Below are 12,254 nucleotides of genomic sequence, written 5' to 3'. Positions count from 1 at the left end.
CGGCGCTTCATTTGTAGAAAAATGGCAATTTGTTGAAGCAAAACTGATTTTCTGATTCTTTAAAAATAGAATGGTAAAGCAAATAAAATCTACACCTTATAACAACGTACATTATACAATGTAACATATATATATTGAACTTTGTTAAAACGTATTCGATCAAGACAATGCTTTATTTCCTGCCTTGTGGAAAAATAACGCCTCAGTTTCTTATTAAAATAGTTAAAAAAAAATGAAAGTGGATGTTTTGCACATAATGACAAGGAGAAGAAAAACACCCAAGATTAGCACATAACACACAATATCTAACAGAATATCTCACTAAAGCAATCTAAAAAACAAAATAAAGCAATATTCATCACTGTTTAAATGTGTATAGATAAAATTACCCTCTCGTATACGATAAGGGTTTCAGGGTTTCTAATAAATTTCCTATGGCCAGATGGAGTCAAGTTGTTTATCTGATACTCGAGTAAATGGACTGTCAAGGGACTTAGGTGGCGATAAGGAAACACAAAAAGTACGAGACCCTCGATATACTGAATAAAAAGCATCTTTTTTATGGGACGGTATTACATCTTGCTTATACAAAACACCAAGAATTCAACATGCCTACTGTACTAGTATCTTGAATTTATAGCCTTCACTGTCTGCTTTATTCGTACACCAAGCGAACATTGATTTAGTGGATTATGTACAGAATAAAATCACTCTATGCGCAAGTATTTGTGATTTTTATTTTATTTTCTAAAAACTGAAATAATATGGAGGAGGAAAGATTTTTGTAACTTTTGCCGTGACTTTTATCGAAAAAGGAAACGCAGCATACATGTACGATCATAAACCTTGGTCTTTACAAGTAATTCTTCGTTTTACACGAAGTTGCACAGATCAATAACATCATAAACTTACGCATATCTTTCTGGGGTTTTTTTTGCAAATTAGAAAAAAACTTTTAAAAAATCAATTTTTGCGAAATTCTACATAAAAACAATATCTCGATGATGTGATATATATATTGATGACAAGAGGCCACAAAACAAGATCTATAATAGTTTCACCGATATTCTATTTATCACTTCAGCTCTACTGAAGTAAAAAATATATTTCAATATAACATATACTTATCAGATAATATGTTATGTACAGTCTGTTGCTGTTTTGATAATTATAAAACGATATGGTGGATTCATAAAAAAGAACTACAGCCTCTAAGATCAATAACTTAGGGTAGACTTTAGTCAAAACTAAAAATCTGAACATCTTTGTTTTTATACCACAAATTTAACTCGTTACAGTTCTGTTTTATGGTTAAAATGCTAAACGAAAAATTTTTTCTACTTAAAAATTATTCCAAAGAAACTTTTATTTAGGTCTGTTCTCAGATTTTCGTTCTGGGCAAGGTGTATCGCCCGTGTCCGCAAACTTTCGATAACAATAATTGCTTTATTCTCTTAGAGTGGTACATATAATAATTTTGATGAAGTAATGTAGTGAATTTGGAACCTACATTTATTTTTTAAAAAAAGAAAGAATCGAAGTATTCCTTTTCAGCAAATTGAGAGGAATTTCTCTTGTTGCTCAAAACCAGGAAGACTAGCCCAACCTCGTTAAAGTGTCATCATTCAAATCTCCTCGCGAGGTAAATATAAACTATTGGTATAATTTGTTACTAGGAATGAATACCACATGCAAGGCATCTTCACCAGCCAAAGATGTATCCTACATCGGATTTCGAATCGGAAACCCTTAGCTAGCGAATATGCATGGAAAGGGGTTGTATTTTTTTTATTACATGTAAGTAACATTAACCATAAATGGAAGAAACGAAGCAGTCGGTAGATCAATGTGTCATTCCCGTGTGATTGTTAAAGATAACCTTCAAAAATCAATTTTAGCGATTAAAAAGGAAATTATGTAGATCAATATGATTGAACGAATTCTAACTGTTGGTGCGTAAGACAGCTATATCTTCTGTGCTCACGGAGGCATGGCAGATTGCGTCCGATGAGGAACTCGCACAAAATAACGCAGGAATGTATGTATCGAGACTGTTAAAGTGCGATTTCTTTATCACCGTCACACAGTTGATTGTATCATAAAGGCCTCTTTCTTTATTAAAATGGAAAGGACATTAAAGGAGATTTATTGAGGAAAAGAACACGATGTATTGTTTCCTAATATAGGAAGCAACATAAGTGGACCCCTTTTCCTTCAGGATGCCCATTATAAAGTTTCTTTTTTGCAAAATGTTACGGTGAACATGACATTGCCAAGAGGTCTCTTACGCAATATTATTTTCTTCCTTTTTAACGCTTTACAGGAAGAAGGAACTTTTTACTTTAAAACAATACTTTATTTTGTTGATGTTTGTTCACATATTACCAGTGTATATATATTTGTGCGAGTGTTTTCGCGGAAATACAACATTGCCAATAAAAGTCACAGTTTCCAAACCTCTGTATTATTCTTTATTTTCATTTTCTTTGTGTGTGAAGTATACATGTATAATCCCCCTTTTGCAACATAAACAGAAGAAGAGAAAAACAAAAAACAATAAAAACAAAAAACCTTATAGGTACTGATTTACCAAAATATTTAAGGAAACCTAACTTATTAGTCTTTAAATTACCAACATGGCTTAAACGTAAATGCATAATCCCCGAATTTTATATGACCAAAATGATTATCTCTCATATTATCATCACATAAAACAAGGAAATCATAAGCAGAATTCGAAAGTGATAATATGTCATAGTGTTCTAGTGTACGAGTAAATCCATTTACAACATCGAGGTTAAGCAGGATTCTTAATAGGAATTTCAACACTCTTTTAGCCGTCATTCCACGAGGTGTGGTGAACTGGGACTGTTCTGTTACAGAGAAGTGTAAGAGATATGACAATCATGACCATTCTGAAGGTCTAGCTGTTAGGTATTGAAAAATGTCAACATCAGAAATATAGCCTAAGAAATGCTAAATGTACACGTCATGAATACGACTCTATAGAACCTGTCTTGGACGTTACTGATTTGCAACTGATTAGTTTATACTTTACTTACAATCATTTCTTGCAAATTTAATCTTGACAATCTTTTTTAAAATTTCTTCTCCTTTGTTAGAACTTGAGACCATGCCACATTTAATCAATCTGAATTGATCTTCTTATATATATATATATATATATATATATATATAATATATATATATATATATATATATATATATATATATATATATATATATATATATATATATATATATATATATACAAACGGTAAAGCGATGATAACGGAAAATTTATCAGGAACTTATTAGATTTCACTCACAACTTATAGCAACCGGAGAAAAGAGGACAAATATTTATCAAATCTAATTTTCAAAAGGCTTTAAAAATGAACAACTTAAAATGATATGAGAGAGAAGGAAAAAAGAAAGAAAGAAGAAACCTGGCACATCTTGGTCGGAATTGATGTCCATTAGTTGAGTCTTTCCAAGTGACCCTTCTCTGCTCCTTGCTTGGACTTTTGGTAGATGGCCTCTTCTTTGAGGAAACAGATTTCGAACGAAATCGAAATAAAAAGTCCTCCATAGCACAGGGCATTAGATATTTCTTTTAAAATATTGTTCTCAAACGTAAATGAGAGGACACTAACGACATATGTATCAGCTAAATTGAAAATTTTGCATCCAAAGTCTCAGAAACCACATAGCACAAGACCAGTCGGTATTTTTGCACTTAAGTCCATTCATCAGCTGATAAATCAAATCATTCTTGTATACCTTATCCTATCGTGTGATGATTTCACTCTAAACACGTTGTTTCTCTTCTGTCAAACATATAGGCATGCGGCGGCGGATGAATCTCAATCGATACACAGGCTTCTTCCGCCGCACGAGGTCGACAATACACTGCCAGATTATATTTTTCATTCATAAAACGATATGACGAGTTTATATGTTAAGTCATCTAAAAGTGAGTGCTTTGGTGTGAAAATAGTAGAAAACAAGGTGTTAATTTTAAGAAAGAAGGAAAAGGAAAACCAAGAAATGCCGAATTGTAGAAAGTATTGTGTCAATTTTTCTTTGCTTGATAGGTATTTATTTAGATAGAGAATGATACGTTAAAGGTTTATCGAAAATTATAACTTTGATAGCTCAACAATAATATTAAATAATAGATCTTAAATTGTTCAAAAATATTTCCAAGTAATTCCTGGATATATTTGCTCCAAAAATAAAACTTGATCTGCAGAGCCACTAGCTGGATTGATTTGAACTTCCTTGAAATGCTGTAGCATAGGTAATCACAGTTTATCATGAGGAGGTCATAATTAAGGTAATCAAAATTTCGTGCCTCACGTCCGGTTTTATGACGTTATTCACATTATATTTAATGAAAAATGTTATCCAGGCATGTGTTTTTAAATATATAGGGAGATGTTTTAGTAAGTAATATTTTCCGGAGTCTGTAAGCAACATTCATGTATTAAGCTAATGTTTTATGCTGCTAATGAAATATCACAGAAAATCATTTTTCTGTGGTCATGGTGTGATATCTTAAATTTAAGAGCTTGTAGGTAATTAATGACAGTAAAAAAAAAACAATTTTTATTACGGAGGATACATGTACGTGTGATGTCATCGCAAATGAGTTCATCTAAGACGAGGCATATTCAACCAAATAGAATACAGATGTATCATTGTAATCTGTATCAGATAACTATTTTGAGTTAAAATATAATAACGTAGCCTACCAGAAAGTGCTAATTTACCGAATCATGTACGTAGACATATCACCCACTCAGCGTCACGACCTGTGGATTCTCTTTTCGATTTATCACAGCGTTCTGCAGAACAGTCACAAACAGAACATCCCTTCTTTGGTTCCAGACGTAAAAATAGGTCACAAGACCACCTGTCACTTACAAGTAGTTAGAGATCTATATTCAAGGTAGGGTTTGTGGGCATCTTCCAGAGGGTTTGACACGGTTTTCAATCCCGTTTTAACCTTAACGTACGTTTGTTAAACACGGGCACTGAACATAAATGTAGAGAGTGTGTCACTGACATAATATATGAAGAAGATGAAGATATGTAGATAGGTAGGTGGGTAGCAAATAACAATTTAAAAGCTATTAAAACAAATCTTCCGTGTTTGAAAACATTTTCTTACTCAGCCCATATGCATTACTTACAGGTGAAAATATTTTTGTGGTAAATCAATTAAGACAAAGAGACTTTTAGGTTTCTTTACAATTAACCTTTTCCATTCCAGTTATCACAACCTCTTTCTTCTATATAAAAGGAGGAGATGAAATATATGGAGACAACAAACATTATTCAAGCTGAAATGAAAAGTCCATTGAGAAATACAAAATAGGAGCAGAGCAAACACGGACATCCAAAACAACAGGGGGATCAGATGCCATAGATGCTATTAACTAAAAACATAACCAGGACACGAACCAAACACATGGTGCCAAAGCCTTTAAAAAATGCAGCTTTGGTGTCTATCCCCAGTTAGTGTCAACAAGGGCGTCCATGTAACTTAGAGTATACAATTTGTCTTCTTATCTTTTATTATAGCGGCCATTGTAATTAAACATTCTATGTTGTGTTTATTGAACAACTGAACACTGGTGATTTGACTTCTGAATTAAATGTTAAAGATAGGAAGTTTGTGATTTTTTTCGTCCACTGAGCTGTTGAAGATAACTTAACTGGAAAACATTGAAAGGGTCAAAATTAAAGCACGTTGTCTGTAATCTTCGATTAATATGCAGCTAATGAACATTTAAGTCCTGTATAGTTGACCTTCGGGTTTTTGTATAAGCATAGATATGGCAGGTAATTCACAATATCGTGTTATTAATAAGATATCTTTCATTATATGAATCGTCACTGTTTACAAACGCAAATAATAAAGACCAAATGAAATAGGGAGAATCTGTTGGTATTGGCTTTTGTTCATGAAATATATTGATATACATGTACATGTACTTGTATTGTTAATCCATGGACAAAGCCAAATTGTTTAACAATCAAACTGTTTTTTTTGTGTTCATACAATCGATTTTGTAAACAAACTATAACTATTACAAATATTAAGATTGAATCAGTTCTTCTAAGTAATGAGATAATGCACAATTTATTATTTCTAGATTTTACAATAGACATAAAATTCCTTGAAATTTCTTTGCATTGCATTTCATAGTGTGAATACAAATATGGACAAACTTGACAGCTATTATGTCACATTTATTCTTCTGAATTATGAATTTGTTCAATATACATATATGATATAACAAATGAAATACTTACATTGTCAGAAAGAAAAAAATAATGAACTACATACAATGCACATGTATAATGACGAGTAAATACGACTGACTTATTAAGGATTTGCCGGGAAAAATCTGCGTTAGAAATTGCTGCAATTAATGGACTCGCATCTTTGAAAGAGAAAAACTAAAAAGGAAAGTACCTCATCAAGGCGTGTTCTAACAAATCAAAAATGATTTCCAGAATAGTACTGGTATTGCTTTATTTTGAAGCAATTGTCATGGAATTAATTCCTAGACAAACTACATTAAAATCCAGTCTGAGTGACAAAACAGTTGCTAGAGTTGTAAGCTAAAGGCAAGGTACAGTTTCAATTGATTTTTCTATAGACAGGGTTAAGCTTGCCTCAAGTTAATTTTAAGTGCACATGTATCAATGATGTTTCAGCCTCAGGTTGTATCATGAACTTAATATATGTTCATAAGTGTTCATTCATGATTCAACCTCTCTGCAAATGCATATACGAGTTCTTCAAAAAGCAAAGCGTATATCAAGCACACATTTAAGTCACATGTAAAAATGGAGAAGAGCAAGGTTCTATAAAATCCATTTTCCCTGACAATGTGTACAAGATTTATCTATTATTGAATATACATACATGTCTTTTAATTGTCTTTAACATGTTTAATAAATGACTTTTTTTAAACCGAGGCAGCATACTAACAAAGTGAAGCAATGTAAAAGGAATTTCAACTATTTCATTTTAAGACAGCAATATTTTACAAACATGGTCGATATAATTACTTTAATGAAACTTATATCTGGGTTGCATTTTACTGAAATGTATCCCATTTTTAAAATTAGAATATTGTTATGAAATCAATGAATACGGATAAGTCCTTTTCTTTGATTAATACAGTGGGTTCACCGAGGAAGTGACCGGTCTACAGGGCATGCTTACCCCCGTCTAAGCACCTGATCCTACCTCTAGCGTTTTTTGGGTTCCTTTTCTTTCTCTCCATATTTCAAATTCTTAACTAAATTCAAAGATGGATCATTGTTCCAATCTTATTTACATTCAAATCTTTAAATGCGAAATAGATAATCTTTTTAAAAGGCAATATTTTATGCTTGTACTAAATGTTTGTTGTTTAACGTCCCTCTAGAAAAAAATTCACTCAGAGACGCCACCAGCGAAGGTCTATACTCGGCATTCGATCATGACATTTAAGCATCAAGGGATCTTTTTTCGTGCCAACACCTACAAATGTACTGCGTCACGGGTCCTCGATTTATTCGGTCTCAAAAGGACAGATCTCTGTGTGGTATCGGCATATTCTTTTTTATATTTTCGTGGTAAGTGCGAAATATCTTCTTAAAGAAAAATATACGAAAGTAAATTAAATACAACTGTAGAAAATTAAATAAGAATGAAAATTGTAAAGCTTTTGTGTTTTCTTTGATGTAAAATGTTTATAGATGTTCATGCAATAATATTTTATTTAATCTCCGGTAATTACATACAGATAGGCAAATCAAAACATCGATTAAGTGTTAACTACAGGTATGGTCTGTCCTCCATTATCACCTTACCAATAATAACATACAATAAACTGAACATGTTTATTACAATCAATAAAATGTCAGTGACCCTAGGTAGATTCCAATCAAGAAATAAATATCATATTTTGTAAAGAAAACGTGAAGCTTTTGAACAGAAACAGACACTTTGTAGTGTAGAATGATAATGATTAAAGTATAGAAGAATGCTATACTCTTGTCCATGCCAACTTTATATTCTCATTTTTTTCACGATGTATTACATATGAAATTTACATATATAATCTTTCATTTAAGATATTTGTAAATTTTAATCCTTTTTATCAATATTAATGAACATTTAAACATTCAATACCAGTCGTAAAGGATATCTCAGGTGCATCAGAACTGAGATGTTTTGTTCTATTTCATCCTTTAGAATTTATAACTCTACTTTTCTTATTTGGGAAGTAACAGTTGTCGGAGCCATGTAAAATGAGTATAAATTAAATAAAGACATAAACGTCAGCTGCAATCATAGTTATAATTATTATGTAAACAGAGAACGGGTTATTTTAAGGTCCTGTTATCTGCATTAAGATATTTGAAAAGAATTACGTTATATAAACATAGTTTGAACGATATATATATTTTTGATCATTCTCCCCCATTGTATAATTTATACATGCGATGCATCAGTCGAAAATGATTCTGTAGGTGGTTATTATCATACCAAATAAAGCAAATAAATGGTGTCAATGATACCTCACTGGGATTGGAAATCAATCGAAAATCACGATTCTTACCTTTGGTTTATGTAAATATTACATATAAATATATATACATGTATGTACATGTATATTTATTCATATATACAATATTGATAACAATCCTACATGTGAGATGAGCTTCAAAGAATCCTTACAAAGATACAATGATACATGTACATAGCGGGCTCCAGTAAATGTTCAACCAAGCCTCTTTCTTTACTCCTCACTAAGATATTTACAGTAGTGAAGGAGAGACTTCAATAAGGGTACTGTGCAATAATATATTCAAGAAGTGGTGTAAATCATATGTGGATACTTAAAAATTCCAAAGAACTTTTGGACAATTTGAAATCACAACACTCTAAAAAAAAATTTTACTTGTTGTTTTTAAAATAAGATGTTAGATTAAGAAAAACTAGTAATTATTAGTAATCCATTTAGTCAGAATAGCAAGTAAATGACTATCATGGTTAGTAATTGTAAACATAATTAGTAATAAGGATGAATTCATTTACTTATAAAATGATTTACTAAGTATCAATAGAATTACTTAAATTATAGGAATTGTATTACTTTAAGTTAGTAAATGAACTACTCATTTTTGTTAAATTATTATTACTTAATTTAGAGATAATATGCTTTCTATTTACTAAATTTTATGAATTATTACTAAGTAAATGTAATTCTGAAATTAATTAAAATCTAGAATATTATTACTCAAAAGAATACTAAGTATTTGAAATACTTATCATATTTACTAAAATCGACACTATTTACTAGAAACACTGCAAGGTACCGACCCTCTGACATGTGAGTACTACTCACAGATTTCTTTATCAGAGTTCCCTAATTGGGCCCTCTGAATAGTTTAATAGAAGAAATCTAATCATGATGGAAACATTTATACTTTCTATTTCTTTTGCCAATTTCTTTGTAATTGTTTTATTATATATAACAATAAAACATTTGATTCCAACTTCGAAAGCCTTAAAAATTGAATAAGTTGTATCTTTTTAAGGACCATTTTAAAAATGGTTAAACATTTCAAGTACTTAATATCGCATTTTTATTAGTGTGACTTTTTTTTCACATGAAGGAATATTTAGAAGAAAGATAACTCCTCCTCACAGACAGTTAGTGATTAGACTACCATATTTAAGTAATTACTGATCTGAATTCTCCTAGATTTAGTAAATAAATTTTTGTTTTAAGTAAATCAATTAAATACAATTCAAACAAGATGTGTTTGTGAAACACCTATGCCCCTGTATGGCAACATTTCAAAGGTTAAACTTTTCTTATATGCAAATTTAAATTATTGGGATTTCTTGATATCTCTAAGGTCAAAAGGTCAAGGTTATTGGTATCTAATGAAAGGTCTTGCCAAAAAAAATACATATGTGAAATATGGAAACACTTGCCTTAACCCTTCAGAAGTTATGGTCAAGGTTACCAATTTTGAAATGTAGGTCAAATGCCAAGGTCAAAGACAAAGGGACAGATTTGGTGGTACCCAAAGAAAGGTCTTGTCACAAGGATGAACTATGTAAAGTATGAATGCAGTAACCCTAATCCTTGTAAAGTTACAGTCAAGGTTTGCTTTTTAAAAGTGGGTCAAACTCCAAGGTCAAAGTTCTTGGTATCCTATGAATGGTCTTCTCAAAATGATTACATATATGTAAGTATGAAAGCACTATTCCTTACCGTATTCCTTACCGTTCAAACGTTATGGCCAAGGTTAAAGTTTTTTTCACAAGGATGGAAATCTCCAAGGTCAAGGTCAAAATTTCATAGTTGTTGGTATTCAATGAAATTTCTTTCAACAAAAAATATATATGTGAAGTATACATGTCCTGGTATTTACTGTTCAAGAGATTTGGATAAAGAATAAGTTTGGATTTTTTGTGTATAAGTGAGTCAAACTTCAAGGTCAAGGACAAATTTGGTGATACTCAAAGAAAGGTCTTGTCACAAGGAATACACGTGTGAAATATGAAAGTCATAGCTCCGCTAAATCAAAAGTTATGGGCAAGGTTAAAGTTTCTGTGGATAAACAGACAAACAGAGAGACAGCTAGACATACAGACGGACACGACAAAAACTATATATACGCCCGAAACTTCGTTTACGGGGGCATTAAAATATTAATTATATATTAAATAGTGGTAAAATGTAAGTAAAGACCAAGTAATGTTATTACCTATATACACAAATTTAAGTAAATATAAATTACTAAGTAAAACTTTTTAGTGTGTAAGTAAAACAATTCTTTAAAATACAAAAATCAAGTAAAACATTTGAATCTAGTAATTGACATATATTTCAGTAATTGATTTAAAATTTTAAGTAAATGCGTAGTAATTATCTATTACTTATCTTTGTTTTTTCAAGTAAAAAATGACTACTAAGTAAAACTTTTTTAAGAGTGAAGATTTTACCAAAATCAACGGCTTAAAAACTTACGACTTTTCAACTTTATACACAACCATTCCCCACGATAAATAAAAGTCCAGACTCTCTAATATCATTGGCAGCTGCTATTTTAATAAACCAGAAGTCTCTGTCGAGACTGAAGCTCTACTGGTTTGTACTTATAGCAAAGGAAGAAAAAAGTACTTAAGCAGTTGGGAATTGAACAGCAATAGATAGAATAATGATCCTTGATTAAGTCTCTTTATGTTCTTAGTGTAGTCTACTTGCATGCCACATTACATTATAATCAGACTAAAACTGTATTTGGAGTACCAAAACTGTAGGAGGTGTAGCATTTTGAAAGAATTTCACAGAAATTTCTATTTTTAGTAACCACGGCAACACCGTTCATTGAAGTCAAAAACTGATATACAGAATCATGTACCTTAGTGTAGTCCACTTGTGTGCCAAGTAATATTGAAATAAGACCAAAACTGTAGGAGGTGTAGCATTTTGAAAGAATTTCACAGAAATTTCTTTTTTTAGTAACCACGGCAACACCGTTCATCGAAATCAAAAACCGATAAAGAGAATTATGTATCTTAGTGTAGTCTACTTGTGTGCCGATTTATATTGAAATCAGACCATAACTGTAAGAGACGTAGCATTTTGAAAGAATTTCACAGAAAATTCTATTTTTAGTAACCACGGCAACACCGTTCATCGAAATCAAAAACCGATATACAGAATTATGTATCTAAGTGTAGTCTACTTGTGTGCCACGTTATATTGAAATCAGACCAAAACTGTAGGAGTAGCGTTTTGAAAGAATTTCACAGAAATTTCTTTTTTTAGTAACCACGGCAACACCGTTCATCGAAATCAAAAACCGATATACAGAATTATGTATCTAAGTGTAGTCTACTTGTGTGCCAAGTTATATTGAAATCAGATCAAAACTGTAGGAGGAGTAGCATTTTGAAAAATTGTTTACAGACAGACGGACAGCTAGACAGACAAACGGACGGACGCCGGACGCATTACTATAGCATAAGTTCTTCTGGTCTCTGACCAGTAGAGCTTAAAAAAAAGAACTCGTAAATTTACTTACCTTGTCATCGGTCATTTGCAAAATTATTTTGTGAAAAACATTCTGATTGTACACACAAATACTCTGAAGTTTACATCAAAAAGATGCTTGAGTTTTTGATCGACAATATCTATGTTGTTTTTGGAGACCAGGTCTTC

At 31.5% G+C, this 12,254-nt stretch overlaps 1 protein-coding gene across 3 annotated transcripts in view; it reads right to left on the bottom strand.

The window, feature by feature from the left end:
- Positions 1-12,254, bottom strand: part of LOC134238730 (GTPase-activating Rap/Ran-GAP domain-like protein 3) — a 55,256-nt gene that overhangs the window by 27,880 nt on the left and 15,122 nt on the right. Inside the window, exon 1 of one of the 3 annotated variants that reach the window (XM_062720854.1) lies at positions 4,776-4,810. The exons of 1 other annotated variant lie outside the window; for it this stretch is intronic. In XM_062720854.1, coding sequence (XP_062576838.1) covers positions 4,776-4,795 — 20 coding nt within the window. In that variant the 5' untranslated portion in view covers positions 4,796-4,810. Of the gene's footprint in view, positions 1-3,449; positions 3,886-4,775; positions 4,811-12,254 lie in introns of those variants that run through there. One more of the 3 variants, XM_062720853.1, reaches the window with a different exon arrangement.

Source organism: Saccostrea cucullata, unplaced genomic scaffold (genome assembly GCF_032062105.1).
Source record: "Saccostrea cucullata isolate Sc308-1 unplaced genomic scaffold, CSIRO_AGI_Scuc_v1 ctg163, whole genome shotgun sequence".
In the NCBI taxonomy this organism is placed as follows: domain Eukaryota; kingdom Metazoa; phylum Mollusca; class Bivalvia; order Ostreida; family Ostreidae; genus Saccostrea; species Saccostrea cuccullata.
This window is presented reverse-complemented; position numbering and strand designations above follow the sequence as displayed.